The sequence below is a fragment of the Lynx rufus genome, unplaced genomic scaffold (assembly GCF_022079265.1).
Source record: "Lynx rufus isolate CCGP_SWC_20201006 ecotype Redwood Valley unplaced genomic scaffold, mLynRuf1.p SCAF_7, whole genome shotgun sequence".
Lineage (NCBI taxonomy): Eukaryota > Metazoa > Chordata > Mammalia > Carnivora > Felidae > Lynx > Lynx rufus.
In genome coordinates this window covers 37,724,429-37,747,014 of record NW_025814889.1, presented here as the reverse complement: position 1 = coordinate 37,747,014, position 22,586 = coordinate 37,724,429, and the positions used below count along the sequence as shown (strand labels likewise).

Here is a 22,586-nt window from a genome sequence, read left to right as displayed (position 1 = left end):
AATGCTCAACAAAATATTAGCAAACAGAATCCAACAATACATTTTAAAAAATCATTCACCATGATCAAGTAGGATTTAGTGCAGGGATGCAAGAGTGGTTCAATATTCACAAATCAATCAACAATACATCACATTAACAAAAGAAAAGATAAAAACCATATGATCATCTCAATACATGCAGAAAAAGCATTTGACAAAGTACAATATCCATTCATGGCTAAAACTCTCAACGAAGTAAGTTTAGAGAGAATATACCTCAACATAATGAAAGCCATATATGAAAAACCTACAGTTAACATCACACTCAATGGTGAAAAACTGAGAGCTTTTACCTTAAGATCAAGAATAAGACAAGGATGTCCACTCTTACCACTTTTATTCAACATTAGAACTGGAAGTTCTAGCCACAGCAACCAGACAAGAAAAAGAAGTAAAAGCCATCCAAATTGGCAAGTAAGTAGTAAAACTTTCACTATTTGCAGATAACACGATACTATGCACAGAAAATCCTAAAGACTCCACAAAAAAACTGCTAGAACTGATAAATGAAATCAGTAAAGGATACAAAAGTAATATACAAAAATCTGTTGCATTTCTATACACTTAATGAAGCATCAGAAAGAGAAATTAAGAAAACAGTCTCATTTACAATTGCACCAAAAATAATAAAATAGCTAGGAATAAACTTAACCAAGGAGGTGAAAACTGTAAAACATTGAAGTAAGGAACTTTTCATTTCCTAGCTGGAAATGGGAAGTATGTGGATCAGGGAAAGTCCCTAAAGGGATGATCCATACCCTAAGAGTTTGAGAAATTAGAAATACAGCTTTCTCTTAACTCTAGCTTGAGTCCCTACTCTGTAGGATTACTACCTTATCCAGATGCCACCCCCCCCCCCCCCCGCCAGAACAAGAGGGCCTGTGTGGAGGATGGGGCATTGGGGGAAGGTGCTGGCTGACAGTTACAAAGCCAGTTTGGGAAATGTCTATTCCCCAGGCTACCCTAAGCTTATTCCAAGCTATGCATAGCCTTTCACCTCTACCCTTTCACCTCTCCTAGGCTTTTCTATACAAATTCTTTGGCTTCACCCTGCGGACCTCGAGGAATATAAAAATGGTGCAGATGATGCTCTCCACCATCCTACAAACTGTCCATGAAGAGCTGCAGGAGAGGGAGGTGAGGTGGAGGAACTGGCAAAGCAGGGTGGGTGGGGGGAGCATTTTTACTTTAAGAGGCAGGATGACAAAGTGGTTAAAAGCTGGGACCTGGCAAGCTAGACAACCTGGGCTGGAATCCTAGCTCTACCACTTTATAGCTGTGTGCCCTTGGGCAAGTTACTTACTATTATTATTTTATTTTCTGAATCACTTCAGGAAGTTGCAGTCATGATGCATGCATATTTACCCCTAAATACCTCAGGATGTACTACCTAAAAATAACAATATTCCCTTATATAATCAAAGCACAGTGATCAAAATTAGGAAGTTAACATTGCTACAGTACTAGCAAATTATCTATCTAATTATCTAATTTATACAGCTGATCTATGAAAAAGGCCAATTGTCCCACCAACATTTTTTTAGAGCAGAAGAAAAACATTTTACCCCCCTCTGGTCTGGGATCTAATTTAGAATCAAATAGTGCATTTATTTATCAATTATCTTTAACAATTTTTAATATGGAACAGTTCCTCAGTCTTTGTCTTTCATGATCTTGACATTTTATTTTATTTATTTTATTTATTTATTTATTATTTTTTTTAATATATGACATTTATTGTCAAATTGGTTTCCATACAACACCCAGTGCTCATCCCAAAAAATGCCCTCTTCAATACCCATCACCCACCCTCCCCTCCCTCCCACCCCCCATCAACCCTCAGTTTGTTCTCAGTTTTTAAGGGTCTCTTATGCTTTGGCTCTCTCCCACTCTAACCTCTTTTTTTTTTTCTTCCCCTCCCCCATGGGTTTCTGTTAAGTTTCTCAGGATCCATATAAGAGTGAAAACATGTGGTATCTGTCTTTCTCTCTATGGCTTATTTCACTTAGCATAACACTCTCCAGTTCCATCTACATTGCTACAAAGGGCCATATTTCATTCTTTCTCATTGCCATGTAGTACTCCATTGTGTATATAAACCACAATTTCTTTATCCATTCATCAGTTGATGGACATTTAGGCTCTTTCCATAATTTGGCTATTGTTGAGAGTGCTGCTATAAACATTGGGGTACATGTGCCCCTATGCATCAGTACTCCTGTATCCCTTGGGTAAATTTCCAGCAGTGCTACTGCTGGGTCATAGGGTAGGTCTATTTTTAATTTTCTGAGGAACCTCCACACTGTCTTCCAGAGCGGCTGCACCAGTTTGCATTCCCACCAACAGTGCAAGAGGGTTCCCGTTTCTCCACATCCTCTCCAGCATCTATAGTCTCCTGATTTGTTCATTTTGGCCACTCTGACTGGCATGAGGTGATATCTGAGTGTGGTTTTGATTTGTACTTCCCTGATGAGGAGCGACATTGAGCATCTTTTCATGTGCCTGTTGGCCATCCGGATGTCTTCTTTAGAGAAGTGTCTATTCATGTTTTCTGCCCATTTTTTCACTGGATTATTTGTTTTTCGGGTGTGGAGGTTGGCGAGCTCTTTATAGATTTTGGAAACTAGCCCTTTGTCTGATATGTCATTTGCAAATATCTTTTCCTATTTTGTTGGTTGCCTTTTAGTTTTGTTGATTGTTTCCTTTGCTGTGCAGAAGCTTTTTATCTTCATGAGGTCCCAATAGTTCATTTTTGCTTTTAATTCCCTTGCCTTTGGGGATGTATCAAGTAAGAAATTGCTACGACTGAGGTCAGAGAGGTCTTTTCCTGCTTTCTCCTCTAGGGTTTTGATGGTTTCCTGTCTCATATTCAGGTCCTTTATCCATTTTGAGTTTATTTTTGTGAATGGTGTGAGAGAGTGGTCTAGTTTCAACCTTCTGCATGTTGCTGTCCAGTTCTCCCAGCACCATTTGTTAGAGACTGTCTTTTTTCCATTGGATGTTCTTTCCTGCTTTGTCAAAGATTAGTTGGCCATACTTTTGTGGATTTATTTCTGGGGTTTCTATTCTATTCCATTGGTCTGTGTGTCTGTTTTTGTGCCAATACCATGCTGTCTTGATGATTACGGCTTTGTAGTAGAGGCTAAAGTCTGGGATTGTGATGCCTCCTGCTTTGGTCTTCTTCTTCAAAATTATTTTGGCTATTCGGAGCCTTTTGTGGCTCCATATGAATTTTAGGATTGCTTGTTCTAGCTTCGAGAAGAATGCTGGTGCAATTTTGATTGGGATTGCATTGAATGTGTAGATAGCTTTGGGTAGTATTGACATTTTGACAATATTTATTCTTCCAACCCATGAGCACGGAATGTTTTTCCATTTCTTTATATCTTCTTCAGTTTCCTTCATAAGCTTTCTATAGTTTTCAGCATACAGATCTTTTACATCTTTGGTTAGATTTATTCCTAGGTATTTTATGCTTCTTGGTGCAATTGTGAATGGGATAAGTTTCTTTATTTGTCTTTCTGTTGCTTCATTATTAGTGTATAAGAATGCAACTGATTTCTGTACATTGATTTTGTATCCTACAACTTTGCTGAATTCATGTATCAGTTCTAGCAGACTTTTGGTGGAGTCTGTTGGATTTTCCATGTGTAATATCATGTCATCTGCAAAAAGTGAAAGCTTAACTTCATCTTTGCCAATTTTGATGCCTTTGATTTCCTTTTGTTGTCTGATTGCTGATGCTAGAACTTCCAACACTATGTTAAACAACAGCAGTGAGAGTGGACATCCCTGTCGTGTTCCTGATCTCAGGGAAAAAGCTCTCAGTTTTTCCCCATTGAGGATGATGTTAGCTGTAGGCTTTTCATAAATGGCTTTTATGATGTTTAAGTATGTTCCTTCTATCCCGACTTTCTCAAGTGTTTTTATTAAGAAAGGATGCTGAATTTTGTCAAATGCTTTGTCTGCATCGATTGACAGGACCATATGGTTCTTATCTTTTCTTTTATTCATGTGATGTATCACGTTGATTGATTTGCGAATGTTGAACCAGCCCTGCATCCCAGGAATGAATCCCACTTGGTCATGGTGAATAATTCTTTTTATATGCTGTTGAATTCGATTTGCTAGTATCTTATTGAGAATTTTTGTATCCATATTCATCAGGGGTATTGGCCTGTAGTTCTCTTTTTTTACTGGGTCTTTGTCTGGTTTAGGAATCAAAGTAATACTGGCTTCATAGAATGAGTCTGGAAGTTTTCCTTCCCTTTCTATTTTTTGGAATAGCTTGAGAAGGATAGGTATTATCTCTACTTTAAACATCTGGTAGAACTCCCCTGGGAAGCCATCTGGTCCTGGACTCTTATTTGTTGGGAGATTTTTGATAACTGATTCAATTTCTTCGCTGGTTATGGGTGTGTTCAAGCTTTCTATTTCCTCCAGTTTGAGTTTTGGAAGTGTGTGGGTGTTTAGGAATTTGTCCATTTCTTCCAGGTTTGTCCAGTTTGTTGGCATATAATTTTTCATAGTATTCCCTGATAATTGCTTGTATTTCTGAGGGATTGGTTGTAATAATTCCATTTTCATTCATGATTTTATCTACTTGGGTCATCTCCCTTTTCTTTTTGAGAAGCCTGGCTAGAGGTTTATCAATTTTGTTTATTTTTTCAAAAAACCAACTCTTGGTTTCGTTGATCTGCTCTACAGTTTTTTTTAGATTCTATATTGTTTATTTCTGCTCTGATCTTTATTATTTCTCTTCTTCTGCTGGGTTTAGGGTGTCTTTGCTGTTCTGCTTCTATTTCCTTTAGGTGTGCTGTTAGATTTTGTATTTGGGATTTTTCTTGTTTCTTGAGATAGGCCTGGATTGCAATGTATTTTCCTCTCAGGACTGCCTTCGCTGCATCCCAAAGCATTTGGATTGTTGTATTTTCATTTTCATTTGTTTCCATATATTTTTTAATTTCTTCTCTAATTGCCTGGTTGACCCATTCATTCTTTAGTAGGGTGTTCTTTAACCTCCACGTTTTTGGAGGTTTTCCAGACTTTTTCCTGTGGTTGATTTCAAGCTTCATAGCATTGTGGTCTGAAAGTATGCATGCTATGATCTCAATTCTTCTATACTTATGAAGGGCTGTTTTGTGACCAGTATGTGATCTATCTTGGAGAATGTTCCATGTGCACTCGAGAAGAAAGTATATTCTGTTGCTTTGGGATGCAGAGTTCTAAATATATATGTCAAGTCCATCTGATCCAATGTATCATTCAGGGCCCTTGTTTCTTTATCGACCATGTGTCTAAATGATATATACATTGTTGTAAGTGGGGTATTAAAGTCCCCTGCAATTACTACATTTTTATCAATAAGGTTGCTTATGTTTGTGAGTAATTGTTTTATATATTTGGGGGCTCCCATATTCAGCGCATAGACATTTATAATTGTTAGCTCTTCCTGATGGATAGACCCTGTAATTATTATATAATGCCCTTCTTCATTTCTTGTTACAGCCTTTAATTTAAAGTCTAGTTTGTCTGATATAAGTATGGCTACTCCAGCTTTCTTTTGACTTCCAGTACCATGATAAATAGTTCTCCATTCCCTCACTTTCAATCTGAAGGTGTCCTCCGGTCTAATGTGAGTCTCTCATAGACAGTAAATAGATGGGTCTTGTTTTTTTTATCCATTATGATACCCTATGTCTTTTGATTGGCGCATTTAGTCCATTTACATTCAGTGTTATTTTTTTTTAATTTTTTTAATCTTTATTTTTGAGAGAGAGAGAGAGAGACAGAATGTGAGCAGGGGAGGGACAGAGAGAGAGGGAGACATAGAATCTGAAGCAGGCTCCAGGCTCTGAGCTGTCAGCACAGAGCCCGATGTGGGGCTTGAACTCACAGTCCGCGAGATCATGACCTGAGCTGTCGGACGCTCAACTGACTGAGCCACCCAGGCGCCCCTACATTCAGTGTTATTATAGAAAGATGTGGGTTTAGAGTCATTGTGATGTCTGTAGGTTTCATGCTTGTAGCGACGTCTCTGGTACTTTGTCTCAAAGGATCCCCCTTAGGATCTCTTGTAGGGCTGGTTTAGTGGTGACGAATTCCTTCAGTTTTTGTTTGTTTGGGAAGACCTTTATCTCTCCTTCTATTCTAAATGACAGACTTGCTGGATAAAGGATTCTTGGCTGCATATTTTTTCTGTTCATCACATTGAAGATTTCCTGACATTCCTTTCTGGCCTGCCAAGTTTCAGTAGAGAGGTCCATCACGAGTCTTATTGGTCTCCCTTTATATGTTAGAGCACGTTTATCCCTAGCTGCTTTCAGAATTTTCTCTTTATCCTTGTATTTTGCCAGTTTCACTATGATATGTTGTGCAGAAGATCAATTCAAGTTACATCTGAAGGGAGTTCTCTGTGCCTCTTGGATTTCAATGCCTTTTTCCTTCCCCAGATCAGGGAAGTTCTCAGCTATTATTTCTTCAGGTACACCTTCAGCACCTTTCCCTCTCTCTTTCTCCTCTGGAATACCAATTATGCGTAGATTATTTCTCTTTAGTGCATCACTTAGTTCTCTAATTTTCCCCTCATACTCGTGGATTTTTTTTATCTCTCTTTTTCTCAGCTTCTTCTTTTTCCATAATTTTATCTTCTAGTTCACTTATTCTCTCCTCTGCCTCTTCAATCCGAGCTGTGGTTGCCTCCATTTTATTTTGCAGCTCATTAATAGCATTTTTTAGCTCCTCCTGGCTGTTCCTTAGTCCCTTGATCTCTGTAGCAATAGATTCTCTGCTGTCTTCTATACTGTTTTCAAGCCCAGCAATTAATTTTATGACTATTTTTCTAAATTCACTTTCTGTTATATTGTTTAAATTGTTTTTGATCAGTTCGTTAGCTGTCGCTATTTCCTGGAGATTCTTTTGAGGGGAATTCTTCCGTTTTGTCATTTTGAATAGTCCCTGGAGTGGTGTGGAACTGCAGGGCACTTCCCCTGTGCTCTCTTGAAAAACTTGCGTTGGTGGGCGGGGCTGCAGTCAGACCTAATGTCTGCCCTCAGCCCACTGCTGGGGCCACAGTCAGACTGGTGTGTACCTTCTCTTCCCCTCTCCTAGGAGCAGGATTCACTGTGGGGTGGCGTGGCCCATCTGGGCTACTTGCACACTGCCAGGCTTGTGGTGCTGGGGATCTGGCGTATTAGCTGGGGTAGATCAGCAAGGTGCACAGGGGTAGGAGGGGCAGGCTCAGCTCACTTTTCCTTCAGTGATCCACTTCAGGAGGGGCCCTGTGGCACTGGGAGGGAGTCAGACCCGCAGGAGGGATGTATCCGCAGAAGCACAGTGTTGGGTGTTTGCGTGGTGCAAACAAGTTCCCTGGCAGGAACTGGTTCCCTTTGGGATTTTGGCTGGGGGATGGGCGAGGGAGATGGTGCTGGCAAGTGCCTTTGTTCCCCACCAAGCTGAGCTCTTTCGTCTGGGGCTCAACAGCTCTCCCTCCCGTTGTCCTCCAGCCCTCCCGCTCTCTGAGCAGAGCTGTTAACTTATAACCTTCCAGATGTTAAGTCCCACTTGCTGTCAGAACACACTCCGTCTGGCCCCTCCACTTTTGCAAGCCAGACTCGGGGGCTCTGCTTGGCCGGTGGGCTGCCCCCCTGTCCCAGCTCCCTCCCTCCAGTCCGTGTAGCGCGCATCACCTCTCTGCCCTTCCTACCCAATTCTGTGGGCCTCTCGTCTATGCTGGGCTCTGGAGAATCTGTTCTGCTAGTCTTCTGGTGGGTTTTTGGGTTATTTAGGCAGGTGTGGGTGGAATCTGAGTGATCAGCAGGATGCGGTGAGCCCAGTGTCCTCCTACGTCGCCATCTTCCTCCCTCCTCTGGCTGAGATGGTTTTAAAGGGCAAATTGGGCACTCATTCAGCCCTGAAAGCTGGTCAGGCATAAAAGTAGGCTAGCACCAGGGCTGGGGGGCTCAACCTTTGAAGAGGACTCTGCTGGGCTGGCACTGGTGTGAAAGAAAGTTTTTTCTGAGTCTCTGAGTGCGTGTCGCTTGTCTCTTCCTGTGTGCCAAGTATTTGCTGTAACAACTTTCTTGAAATTCCTTTAAATGCCAAACAAATATTTGAATTGATCTTCCTGAAATCTGATTCCTTTGTACCTAGGGATGATGTGTCAACTTCCAAGAAGCCTCCTGCCAGATGTAGCCCAGACAGGGGGCAAAGGGGGAAGAGAATGTCTCCACAGGGCGTGGGTCTGGGAAAGATGCAAAAGGCAGTCATGACATTTTAAATGTATAGACCATTTATTTTGTAGAACATATGGCATTTTTGGTTTGTCTCATATTTCTTCATGATTAGGTTTGGATTATGTATTTTGGTGGGAATACCACAGAGTATGTGTGTCAAAGGATGGTTTTAAGGATTAAATATATAAAAGCTCCTAGGGGCGCCTGGGTGGCGCAGTCGGTTAAGCGTCCGACTTCAGCCAGGTCACGATCTCGCGGTCCGTGAGTTCGAGCCCCGCGTCAGGCTCTGGGCTGATGGCTCGGAGCCTGGAGCCTGTTTCAGATTCTGTGTCTCCCTCTCTCTGCCCCTCCCCCGTTCATGCTCTGTCTCTCTCTGTCCCAAAAATAAATAAACGTTGAAAAAAAAAAATTAAAAGCTCCTAGAACAATGCCTGGCACACAAGCACTCTCTAGGTGTTGGTTACTGGTAGAGTTGGTACCCATGTTCTCAGGCCTCCCCTCTCCAATGCCTCTTCCCTGCCAGATTCTCAGAACATCCACCATCATCATGACTATATCATCAGGTATTTACCAAACCCAAGATGCAAACAGTATCGTTGAAGAGACAGACACATATAGGAAGAAAACAGCGACTACACAGAATAGCCTTACATGAGTGGTCACAGAGACATACAGTGGCTGTGTGGGGTGGTGGGGACTTGGGCTAGTTGGGTCTAGATTAGGAGAAGGAGTGAAGTGGGTATTCTCACTTGACATAATATTCCAAGACAAGACTCAGGAGCAAGAACTTTTGGGGGCATGTCTACAGAACTGTTAGTCGTGTGGTGGGACTGGAATGCAGAATTCTTTGACGGGAAGTGAAAATGACCCTTCTGCTGTCACCTGGGGACAGACTGGATACAAAGGATAAAGATAAGAGGGAAGAGGATGTTCAGGATGTTTCCTGGGTTTCTGGCATGGTCAGCTGGGAGGATAATAGTATCCTTCACTGAAACCAGGAATGCAGGGCAAAATGGGGAGGAAGATGATGCATTCAGTTTTTGATCAGGAGAGAAAAGGGTGCCCTTGGTATAGCCAGGTGGAGATGTTCAGTAGCCATGTAGATCTGGAGCTCAGATCTGGGCTGGATGGCTACGTTAGGGAACAATTATATTGTCCCTTTCTGTAAAATAAGATTGGTAATATTTACCTCAAATCTTTAGGGTTAGGATCAGTGAGATAGCATGTGTTAAGTTTGGTAAAAACTAAGCAGTAAATACTCTGATGATGTCAGTGATGAAGAAGATGATGATGGATGATGATGATGATGATGATGAATGACCAGGATGACTGGAAGCCATGGATAAGGGATGGCCTAAGAAGAGGGACAGAATAAACCCCCTTTCTGATGTTCAACTAGTCCCTGCTTTACAACTAGGCAAAATTTTCCCTTCATCTACTTGGAGGTCAAAAGTCTGTAAGTCCCACTAATACTTCAGCCTTTCTTGAAGATCTGTGTCCTGGAGCAACTGTAACTGTCCCCAGGTCCCTGTCACTCTGCCTCCTCTACTGCAGAATCTTAACGGTGGCCTGTCCTGCATAAACAAGCCAGTTGGCAAATAGCTGGCACCTGCTTGTCTGTGTTAGATGTTCCTTTAGCTCTGTGCCCAGATATCCTTGTTGAATAAGCTCTGGAAGACACTTGGCTGACACTTAAGTCAAAGGGCCTGTTATGAGGCAGAGGGATTTACATTAAATGCTGTTCCTGGCAGGAATTATAGAATCCCCAAGTTTCCCTTGCTCTTGTCTCCCACTCAGTCATCTGTTCCCAGATCCACTAACCACTGATAGCATTTTCACTTTGTTGTCCTTCTATGTCCTACAAAACACATGCAGGACGTTCCTCATTCCTCTCTCCCCAACTCTAGACAGGCCCCCCTTTTCCACCTTCCCATTATTGGTCAGTTACTGCTGTTTCCTGTTATTCAGGGTTAGAAATATTGGCACTGTCTGTTAGTTGTCTCTCTCTTCTGTTTCTTCTCTGATTATCGATCCAATCCTGTCAATAATGTGCCTTGGATTTGTTCTTCCCCTTTGCCCCCTCCTTACCACCCTTCTCTGAATTACTAGTGCATGTAAGTATTCTCTGTTCTGCAATGTTGGATTTGATAATCCCAAGGTTTTGTAAATCTGTGACTCTAATTTTTCATAATCTGAGTTAATTTGCTTCCCCACCCCCATGCCTTAGGCACCAAAACTCTACTGAATCCACAAATGAATTCATGTACATATGAGGGCCCACAGTTCATAAATATTATGGCAGGGTATGTGTGGGGGGTGTTCCTCTGCTCCATGATATTCAGGAAGGGCTTTTCTGGATGTTGTCAATTAGTATGAAAAATACAAAAATGAGGACTCCTGAATTTTTATAAACTCTGTGCCACTCTATCATCTATCTATCAATCAATCAATCAATCAATCAATCATCTTTTAGAGTTCTTTTTTTCCCCCATCATGATAACTGTATTCTCTAATCCCCATCCCTTATTTCCCCCATCCTCCCACCCACCTCCACTCTGGTAACCATCAGTTTGTTCTCTATAGTTAAGAGTCTGTTTCTTGTAATTTGCTTCTTAAATTATTTCTTGTATGGACTTTGGTTCTCCCCCTTGATTTTAAGTAATTTGAATCAGAGGAACCAAATTTTCCTTCCATTTATTTTCTTTCCCATTCCTCTCTCTTCCTCTCTCTAAATCTATAGTTCTGGGAGAACATAAAGTTCTGGCTCACTTTGAGCTGGGGCATGAGGTTGAGGCTATTCCTATTACAGGGCATTGCTGTGGCGCTCAGTATCGTGTCCATGAAACATCTGAAGGTAACCCTGGACCAACTGCAAGCATATAGTGCTATACTCACTGACAAGAACTCATCATCCATCCTCAAACTGATGAAGGTGATGGCATTCCTGGGAGCTCTGCCAACCTCCCACACAAAGCCTTCCAAGGCATCCCTGTCACCCCAGACTCCCCACTTCTCTGAGGTGTGCTGACCCACCTATAAATGTTTCTATTTCCCTCCGGCCATCGGTGGGGAAGTTTCATCCTCTTGTCCCTTTCCCGTGCTCCTTTATGCCGTGAATCAGGCCCTGGTATCACCAGCTGCACCACCTTCCTCCCAGCTGTTCACCATTCCACAGCCCCATCTTCCCTTCCGTGTCATGCAGGCAATCCATTCCTCTCTGAACCTCCATTTCCCCATCAGCCAAGGAGGATAAGATGAAGAGAAGGCAAGTTTCCCCCTTCCCCCTACAGGAACATCAGCAAAGGGAATGGGGACTGGTCTGTAACATCATCTACTTAAGCTATAGCAAGATTATTTCAGAGAGCAAGGGAGCCATCTTCATGCATTTAGATGACATCCTGGCCATTGTCCTGCAACACTACCGCAACTGTATTGTAGAAAAGGTACTTCCTGCTTTCTCCACTTCTCCAGTGTCCCATCCCTGCCTTTTTTGGCCCTTCCCCTCCAAGAAAATGATGCCTGGCCTTGAATGGAACTCGGGGGTGGGGCGATCACAGTTGTTTCAGGGGAGGTAAGAGGGAGTCCCAAATAATTTTTCTGCCTTTGCCATTTGTTCAGAGCATATATCCCTAGGGTAGGAGAAGAAGCCTTTCCCATTCCCTATTCATTTACCATCCAACTAGACATCCTTCGGAAGAACTTATTTGGTAAAAAGACAATAACTTAAGAGACATGGAAGCTTTGGGAGGTTTGCTTTCCTAAGCTGCCCTCAGAAGGAAGATGCAGGGTTTTAGCCTAAGGAAGCCTTAGCACCTCATCTCCCAGATTTTGTGTAGGTAGTTTTCCCTTGCCCCAGGATCATTCCTACCTTGGAAATCTCTGAGTATACTGGTTGGTTCAGGATAAGAACCTGAAGCTGGAGTACCTGGATGCCCTGACCAAGCTAATAAACATCTTGAGCAGCCAGCCCATGGCCTTTCAATTCAAGTTCCCTCAGAAAATAGAAATTGTAACCTTTATGATGGTAAGTACAACTCAGGAGGATGGAGGTAGAAATGCACAGAGGAGGGAGGATGGGTCCTCATTCATGGAAACCATTGGCAGTGCTCCTAGACTAGGCCTGGAGGATAAAAGTCCAGATTTTCTGGTTGTTTTTTCCTACCTTATTGTTCCCTTTCCCATTCTCAAGGTAGGGGTGAGTGCCGTGGGGAAGGTATGGTTGGGAGTAGGAGAGATGTGCTATCCTTCAGAGTCTTTGGAAGTCTCTGAAAATTCTAGGTCCCAGTTTCCTGTGAATACAGCCTGGGTGGGAGGAGGGGGAGGAAGGCAAGAAAGATATATTCACATCCTCTTGTTCTCTGGGGTGGGGGATTGGGGTGGGTGTGTTACAGGAGTTAATCAGGGAGGAGCCATTGAATTCCATCTCCAGTTCCATTAGGCAGAAGGCAATGAACTTCATCACTAATTTCAGGTAACAATGTTCCAGCCATTCTGTCCTCCTTCCTCTGACTGGATTTCAGTTCTTTATTCCCTAATCTATCCCCACCTTATTTTCTGCTCTGCTTTTAGTATGGGGGCCCCAGGCAGTTGTAGACATCTGTTGGACAATGTATGCCACCTCTTTTTACCAAGATTTTTTGGATGGGATTTTTGGAGCATGTGGCAGAGACCACCTCTCCCATCTTCTATAGGCACTTGCTGTTGTTTCTGGTCCAGTCTTTCTTCTGCTCACAGGGATGTCCCTGACTAAACACCTCCATCTCCATCACTGACTGCCTCCCCCATTCCCTCAAAATATCCGGGGAACCAAACAGTAATATATCATCCCCAAATATTAGTACCCTTTTCTGTAATAGTTCCTCTTTCCCTTTATCCCTTTCTTTCCATATTCCTGGCATTTTAAAACTTCTTACTGTTTCCTCCTTTTCTTCTTTTGGTTACCTTTTCTTTTGGTATCTTCTTTCTCCCACTTCTCCCTCTGTCTCCACCACCTCTCTCTTATTTTCCTCAGCGGTTATTCCTGGCCATTACTCTCTGGTTACATTTTTGCTCCTTCCTCCTGGATCTTAGGAAGCTCCATCCCCTCACAGAGGTGGAAGAAAGAACAGAGCTACTCCAAACGTGTTTTCAGAGTGTGCTATGCCTGCCATCCACAGAGGATTTGCAGAAGGAGGCATCCAGTTCCCAGGAAGCCCAGGCCACTGAAGTAATTAACTCTTTTTTTTTTTTTTTAATTTTTTTTTTTCAACGTTTATTTATTTTTGGGACAGAGAGAGACAGAGCATGAACGGGGGAGGGGCAGAGAGAGAGGGAGACACAGAATCGGAAACATGCTCCAGGCTCTGAGCCATCAGCCTGATGCGGGGCTCGAACTCCCGGACCGCGAGATCGTGACCTGGCTGAAGTCGGACGCTGAACCGACTGCGCCACCCAGGCGCCCCAGTAATTAACTCTTTGATGTTTGTCTCTTTGTTTTTATTTTTTACTTTTGAGAGGATGAGAAGTATAAGTTCAGCAGTTATATGTAAGGACCTCTTTGATAAAAACATAATAATCATCAGAGATTACTAGGTCATATAGTCTGAACACTACTCATGAGAAGTACTTCCTTCTTGAGAGCACTCATTGATTGCCACTGTCACCACTTTAATATTCTGGCCCAGACGCGGACACTCAATTCTTTACCTTTTACTGTTGTACAATTGAAACCAGACGGGAAGGTTTCAAATGTGATTTTACTAAAGGCCCATGGGTAAATAAGTTAAGAGAGTCAGCAAGAGAGCTGAGTCCATTTCCCACAGGGTCTGTAGTGTTTCCTTGAAGGAAGGAAGAGGGATCCAGTTTTCCAATTTGCATTTATATGTTTAGTTCCTAGGAATTCTTTCATGTTCTCTGATTACTCCTTTATTTTGACTGATTGTTCTTGTTTTACTGATACCACAATCTCCTGCTTCTTTTTTTTGAGGATATTAATAAGAATTTTTAAAAATGAAGGTTTCTATTACTTACTGAATTAGTTTGGTTTTCTTTAGGACCATTTGGTCTATTTGTTTAGTTGGGCCTTTTCATCAGATGTCTGGTGGTCCTTCTTTGTCAGTTTATATTTATTTATGTTATGAAGGAAGGACTGGTACATACAGAGAAAGCTGAGGTCGGTTTCCTATGCTTGTACCCCCATGAGGCCTTATTCAGTGTAGCTCTGGTTAGAGAGGGAAGGTTTTGACAGGATTTCCCCATGTTTGGGGCAAGCTGGGATCTCCCCATCCACTAGGACAAACCGTGTATCAAGCAGATATTTGTGCTCTGCTGAAAACAACAGAAAAATTTCTTCAAGTTAGCAATGGACAAGTGGCACTTGAAATGTTAGGGGGAAACTTGCGGAGCAGAACTTCCCAAGGAAGGCTTCCTGGGAGAGCTGGAGCACTGAGCTAAGTTTAGAAGGAAGGGTGGGACTGATAGCTCAGCAAGTCTTTGAGATCTCTCTTTTCTCCCTCAGGATTTGCTCATGGAGACCCTTCAATCCCTCCTAAGGCTAATGGAGACACTTATTGTTGAGATGCCTTCTCATATCCAGTACTGTTTGGAGGTCAGTGGGAAGGAGCCCCTGAAGTTGGTGTATTGGTTTTCTAGGGCTGCCATAACAAAGTACCACAACTGAGTAGCTTCAAACAACAGAAATATATTCTTTCACAGTTGTAAAGGCTGGAAGTCCAAAATCAAGGTATCAGCAGGGTTGGTTTCTACTGGAGGCTCTGAGGGACAACCTGTTCCATGCATCCCTCCTAGCTTTTGGTGATTCCTGGTGGCCCATGGTGTCCCTTGGTTTATAGACCTACCATTGCAATCTCTGCCTCCATTTTCACAGGGCATTTGTGGGGTGCAGGAGGATATGTGTGTGTGTGTGTGTGTGTGTGTGTGTGTGTGTGTGTGTGTGTTTCTCTGTCTTTTCTTCTTAATAAGGACAGGAGTCATAAGATTAGGGCCTATCCAAATCCAAATCCAATATGCACTCACCTTTACTTGAGTTCATCTGCCAGTGACTATTTTCCAAACAAGGTCACATTCTGATGTTCTGGGTGCACATGAATTTGGGGGGGACTCTATCAATGCAGTACAGTTGGGAATAGAACAGCAGAACAGTTGGGGGGAAAAGTAAGAGGTCTGAGGATGAAGGTTGGATTCAGACCTTTTAGGGAAAGGATAACCAGAGCTAGGATCCAGATAACATTGGTCTGCTCTTTGGAGGACATCTTTTCCTTCTTCTTTCTTCCCCTTCAGTCATTGCTGTGGTCATCTTTCTCAGCTCCCTCTGCTCCCTCATGGGAGCTAAAGGTTAAAAGCATGGGCTCTTGACTGCCATACGCTGCAATTCCAGATTCTGATTCTGCTCTTAACAGTATAGCCTTGGGGAATTATTTAACTTCCATCTGCCTCAGTTTTCTCCTAGAAAATGAGATGACAGTAGTTAACACAGTCATTTTGATAACTGAATGAGATAATGTTTACAAAGTGCTTGGCTCATCTGCTCATTTAAAATTTGTTTGTCTTTTGATATCATGTTTTCACTCATGTGGAATTTGAGAAACTTAACAGAGGACCATGGGGAAGGAATGGGGGAAAAATAGTTTCAAACAGAGAGGAAGGCAAACCAGAAGAGACTCTTAAATACAGAGAACAAACTGAAGGTTGATGGGGGGAATAGGGGAGTGGGGCAAATGGGTGATGGGCATTGAGGAGGGCATTTGTTGGGATGAGCACTGGGCCAAGAGCACACTGTATACACTGTATGTTAGCTAACTTGACAATAAATTATATTTAAAAAATAAAAATAAAAAATAAATTTTGTCTTTTAATTGATTTGATTTACTTTATACTATCGTCATCATATTTTGGCCTTCTCCTAATATCCTGTTCCCCAGCTACCACATGAGGTTCAAAATTTCTTTGTAGTTTCTTTTGTTGTCAAAATATAGATCACTAAGGAATATAGTCAGACTATTGTGCTCAAAAGCTACTTGAAATAATTATTTTCTATATGATTATATTATCAAATTGGGATAATTTAAACTTATTTGTGTTAAATTTTAGGGTTTCCTTTCTTTTATTTAATTAAAGAGAATAAAACTTAAAACTTTGTAATGTTTCATGCAAAGAATTCTTGCTCCTACTCTGATTCTCTTAACCTCATTCCCACTTATCCCCTGTAGATAACCATTTTTAATGGCTTCTGGTTTGACCTTCCTGTCTTTCTTATTGTGAAAATAAGCAAACCTGTGTTTATGATATATTATTATTATTTTCCTGCCTTTCTTGTGCTGTAGGTAGCACATTTTATCCACTGCTCTGGATCTTACTTTTTTCTCTTATCCACAATCAGTTCACAGATACAGTCCTTATTTTCTTTGTGGTTTTTATACATTGTGTGGATATACTATAATTACTCAACCAGTTCCCTATGGACGGACATTGGGCTGTTTCCAATCATTTTGCTGTTAGTTTTCTTCTTTTTAAAAAAATTTTAAATGATTATTTATTTTTGAGACACACACACACACACACACACACACACACACACACACACACAGAATGCGAGAGGGGGAAAGGCAGAGAGAGAGAGGGAGACACAGAATCTGAAGCAGGCTCCAAGCTCTGAGCTGTCAGCACAGAGCCCAACATGGGACTGGAACTTGTGAACTGAGAACATGACCTGAGCCTGACCTGAGCCAAAGTGGGATGCTTAAACGCCTGAGCCACCCAGGCGCCCTACTGCTAGTTTTCTTCTTAACTTTATTTTGCAATGATTGTTGATTCATTGGAAGTAGCAAAAAATAGTACATATAGTCCCTTGAATGCTTTACCCTGCTTCCCCTAATGGTGACATCGTATATAACAGTAATAACTATCAAAACCAGGGAATCGTCGGTATATTACTGCTTGGCTACAGACTTTACTCAGTTTTGGCCAGTTTTTATACATACTTATTTGTGTGTTCTATGAGATTTGGTCTCACGTATAAATTGTGAAACCACCACCACCACCATCATGATATACGATGTTCCCTCACTAAAAGAAACTCTTGTACTGCCCCTTTATAGTCACATCTTCTCCTGCTTTGTCCCTGTTCCCTGAAAACCATTAATCTGTTTTCCATCTCTGTAATTGTGTCATTTTGAGGATGTTAAGCACATGGAATCAAATAGTATATAAAATTTTATGAGATCGGCTTCTTTCATTTAGCTTAATGCTCTTAAGATCCTTTAAGTTGTTGTCTGCATCATTAGTTTATTCCTTTTTATTGCTGAGTAGTATTCCGTGGTATGGATACTAGAGTTTGTTTAGCCGTTCACCCATTGAAAGACATTTGGGTAGTTTCCAGTTCTTGACAATTATGAAAAAAACTCCTGTAAATATTCATGTACAGTCTTTTGTGTGAATATACATTTTCACTGTTTGGGATAAATATTCCAGAGTGTAATTGCTGAGTCATGGTGAGTACATGTTTAGTCTTATCAGAAAATTACCAAACTATTTCTCAGAGTGACTGAACCATTCATTTTATGTTTTTACCAACAATGTATGAGATGTCTAGTTTCTTCCCATCCTTGCTGGAAAATAAAATCCTTGGTATAATTTTTAAATTTTACCTCACTGTGGTTTTAATTTATGTTTCCCTTATGGCTAATGATGTTGAACATATTTTCATGTGCATATTTGCTATATACATCTTTGATGAAATATCAGTTCATGTCTTTTGCCCATTTTCTAATGGGATTGTTTTCTTACTGTTGAGTTTTGAGAGTTGTTTATATATTTTAGATAAAAGTCCCTTGTCATATCTATGGTTTGCTATGTGTAGCTTGTCTTTTCATTCTCTTGACAGGGTCTTTCACAGAGCAAAAATTCTAAATTTTTTTTTTAATTTTTTTTTAACGTTTATGTATTTTTGAGACAGAGAGAGACAGAGCATGAACAGGGGAGGGGCAGAGAGAGAGGGAGACACAGAATCGGAAGCAGGCTCCCGGCTCTGAGCCATCAGCCCAGAGCCCGACGCAGGGCTCGAACTCATGGACCATGAGATCGTGACCTGAGCCAAGTCGGACGCTTAACTGACTGAGCCACCCAGGCACCCCCAAAAATTCTAAATTTTGATGAAGTCCATTTTATATTTTTTTCTCTGTGGAATCATGACTGGTGTCATATCTAAGAACTAGGTCATGAATATTTTCTTCCATGTTTTCTTCTAACAGCTTTTTAGTTTTACATTTTACTTTAAATCTATGATCCATTTTGAATTAATTTTTGTATAATGTATGAGCTTTAGGTTGAAGTTCAATTTTTTTGCACATGAAAGTTCAGTTCTTCTAATGCTATCCTTTATATATTGAATTGCCTTTACACGTTTGTCACAATCAATTGGCCATATTTGCATAGATCTATTTCTGGACTCTGTATTCTGTTCTATTAACTTCTGTGTCTATTCCTTTACCAATACCACACTGTCTTGATTAATCTAGCTTCAGAGTAAGTCTTAAAATTGTATAATGTAATTTCTCTTTCTTCTTCTTTTTACCTTTGCATATTAATTTAGAATCAACTTGTCTATATCTATAAAACATCCTGCTGGATTTTTATAGAGTTGCATTACATTGATAGATTCATTGGGAAAAATTGAAAGCTTTATTATGTTGAGTCTTCTAATCCATGAACATGTTATGTCTCTTTATTAATTAGATCTTCTTTTTCATTCACTAGCATTTTGTAGTTTTCAGCATGAAGAACCTGTATATACCTAAGTATTTCATTCTGAGGAGATACTGTAATTGCAACTATTTACAATTTTTAGTTTTCAATTGTTCATTGTTAGCATATAGAAATTCAGTTGAGTTTTGAATACTGACTTGTATTCTAGAACTTTTTTGGTATATGGATTCCTTGGAGTTCTCTATGTAGAAATCATCTTATTTATAAATAGGCACAATTTTATTTCTTCATTTCAAATCTTATACCTTTTATTTCACTTTCATGCCTTATTGCACTAGCTAGGACTTCCAGTATGACATTGAATAGGAGTGCTAAGAGTAGACATCCTTTCCTTATTCCTAGTCTTGGTGGGAAGGCATTCAGTTATACACTACTAAGTATGATATTTGCTATAGATTTTTTTGTAGGTGTCATTTATGAGGTTAGGAAGTTTGCTTCTGTTCCTAGTTTGCTGAAAAATTTTAATATGAATAGATGCTGAATTCTGTGAAATTCTCTTTCTGTATCAATTGATATGATCATGTTGATTTTCTTCTTTAGACTATTAATGTAGAAGATTAGATTGATTTTCAAGTGCTGAAGCAGTCTTGTGTTCCCAGAATAAATTGCATTTTGTCATGGTGTATTATTTTTTTTATATTTTGTTGGATTTAATTTGCTAATATTTTGTTGAGAATTTTTGTATCTATGTTCCTGAGGGACAGACTTGTGGTTTTCCTTTTTTGTTGTCTTTGTCTGATTTTGTTATCAATTTAAGATTGGCCTCATAAAATGAGCTAGGTAGTGCATCTTCTTCTATCTTATGGAAGAGACTATGTATAATCTATGTTATTTCCTTTTTAAGTATTTGGTAGAATTCACCATTGAAAACATCTTGACCTGGAGATTTCTTTTTTGGGGAAGTATTTAAACTATGCATTCAATTTAAAAAATAGTTTTGGACTATTCAGGTTATCTGTTTCATTTTTGGGAGTTTTAGTTTTTGAAAAATTGGTCAATTTCCATTTCATCTAAATTATTGAATTTATGTGAGAGTTGTTTGTAATATTCTCTTATTATGCTCTTAATGTGAACTTTCTTTCATTATTGTGCCTTTTCTCTTTTTACTTCTGTCCATCTTTCTAGAAGTTTATCAGTTTTATTGCCCTCCTTGAAGAACCACTTTTTGTTTCATTTTTTCTCTATTAATTTTCTTCATATCTTTATGTTTTTGTTTACGATTTTATTCTTTGATGCTATTATCTGTAGTATTTTCTTCCTTCTGTTAGCTTTGAATTTATTTCACTTTATCTAGGTTTTTTTTTAAAGTAGAAACTTAGATTTTTAATTTGAAACCTTTCTCCTTTTGATTTTATTTTAACTTAGTATAGTTATCATACATTGTTATAATAGTTTCATGTATACAATATAGTGATTCACTTCTATATGTTACTCAGTTCTCATCAAGAGAAGTATACTCTTAATTCCCTTCACTTGTTTCACCCATCCCCCCACTCACCTCTCCTCTGGTGTGCATCTGTTTGTTCTCTATAGCTAAGAGTCTGTTATTTGGTTTATCTCTCTTTTTTCCTTTGCTCATTTTGTTTCTTAAAGTCCATGTATGAGTGAAATCATATGGTATTTACCTTTCTCTGACTGACTTAATTTGGTTAGTATTATACACTCTAGATCATCCATGTTGTTACAAATAGCAAGATTTCATTCTTCTTTACAGCTGAATAATATTTCATTGTGTGTGTGTGTATACACACATAAATATACATATACATATACATATACATATACATATACATATACATATACACGTACATTTTCTATATCCACTCATCTATTGATGGACACTTGGGCTATGTCCATAATTTGGCTATTGTAAATAATACTGTAATAAATATAAGGGTGTGTATATCGTTTTGCATTAGTGTTTTTGTAATTTGGGGGTAAATACCCAGTTGTAATTACTGGATTGTAGGTTAGTTCTAGTTTTAATTTTTTGAGGAATCTTCATATTGTTTCCCACAGTGGCTACCCCCATTTGCATTCCTACCAACAGTACTTGAGAGTTCCTTTCTTCACCAACACTTGTTGTCTCTAGTCTTTTTTTTTTAATTTTTAAAAATATGTATTTATTTTTGAGAGAGAGAGAATGAGCAGGTGAGAGGCAGAGAGAGGGAGACATAGAATCCGAAGCAGGCTCCAGGCCCCGAGCTGTCAGCATAGAGCCGATGAGGGGCTCAAACTCAGGAATCGTGAGATCATGACCTGAGCCCAAGTTGGACACTTAACTGACTGAGCCACCCAGGCACCCCTTGTCTTTTTGATTTGAGTCATTTTGACAGGTGTGAGGTAATATCTCATCGTAGTTTTAAGTTGCATTTCACTAATGATGAGTGATTTGAGCATCTTTTCATGTGTCTGTTGGCCATCTGCATGTTTTCTTTGGGGAAATGTCTGTTCATGTCTTCTTCCCAGTTTTCATTGGATTATTTGTTTTTTGTATGTATCAAGTTGTATAAGTTCTTTATAAATTTTGGAGACTAACCTTTTATCAGATATGTAATTTGCAAATGTCTTTCCCATTCCACAAGTTGCCTTTTAGTTTTGTTGATTGTTTCCTTTGCTGTGGAGAAGCTTGTTTTGTTTTTTGTTTTTGTTTTGTTTTGTTTTGCTTTGTTTTGTTTTGTTGGTATAGTTTAATTTTGCTTTGGTTTCCATTGCCTCAGGAGACATATCTAGAAAAATATTGTAATAGCTGACGTCAGAGACATTACTACTAGTACTCTCTTCTAGGATTTTTATGATTCATGTCTCACATTTAGGTCCTTAACCCATTTTGAGTTTATTTTTATATATGGTATAAGAAAGTGGTCCAGTTTCATTCTTTTCCACATTGCTCTCCAGTTTTCCCAATACCATTTGTTGAAAAGACTATCTTTTCCCTATTGCATATTCTTTTCTCCTTCATCAAAGATTAATTAACTGTATAATTGTGGGCTTATCTCTGGGCTTTCTATTCTCTTTTGTTGATCTATGTGTCTATTTTTGTGCCTGTACCGTACTGTTTTGATAACTACAGCTTTGTAGTATAGCTTGAAATCTGAAATTAAGATACTTCAATTTTTATTTTTCTTTTTCAAGCATGCTTTGGCTATTTGGCATCTTTTGTGGTTTGATATAAATTTTAGGATTCTTTGTTTTAGTTCTGTGAAAAATGCTGTTAGTGTTTGATATGGATTGCATTAAATCTATAGATTGCTTTGAGTAGTATGGACATTTTAACAATGTTGGTTCTTCCAATACATAAGCATAGAATATCTTTCCATATGTTTGTGTTGTTTTTTATTTCTTTCATCTGTAGTTTATAGTTTTCAGAGTACAGGTCTTTTACCTCCTTGGATAAGTTTATTCTTAGATATTTTATTATTCTTGGTGCAATTGTAAATGTAAGTTTTTCTTAATTTCTCCTTCTGATGCTTCATTGTTAGTGTATAGAAATGCAATGGATTTCTGTACATTGATTTTGTATTCTGCAGCCTTACTGGATTCATTTATCAG

The 22,586-nt window shown here is 39.7% G+C and overlaps 1 protein-coding gene across 1 annotated transcript in view; it reads left to right on the top strand.

Moving 5' to 3' along the window:
• LOC124502354 (maestro heat-like repeat-containing protein family member 1) overlaps window positions 1-22,586 on the top strand; it is a 76,465-nt gene that overhangs the window by 19,134 nt on the left and 34,745 nt on the right. The window contains exons 18-24 of the mRNA XM_047066978.1: window positions 1,060-1,176; window positions 11,083-11,205; window positions 11,564-11,716; window positions 12,175-12,297; window positions 12,665-12,744; window positions 13,344-13,479; window positions 14,770-14,859. Coding sequence (XP_046922934.1) covers window positions 1,060-1,176; window positions 11,083-11,205; window positions 11,564-11,716; window positions 12,175-12,297; window positions 12,665-12,744; window positions 13,344-13,479; window positions 14,770-14,859 — 822 coding nt within the window. The remainder of the gene's footprint in view (window positions 1-1,059; window positions 1,177-11,082; window positions 11,206-11,563; window positions 11,717-12,174; window positions 12,298-12,664; window positions 12,745-13,343; window positions 13,480-14,769; window positions 14,860-22,586) is intronic.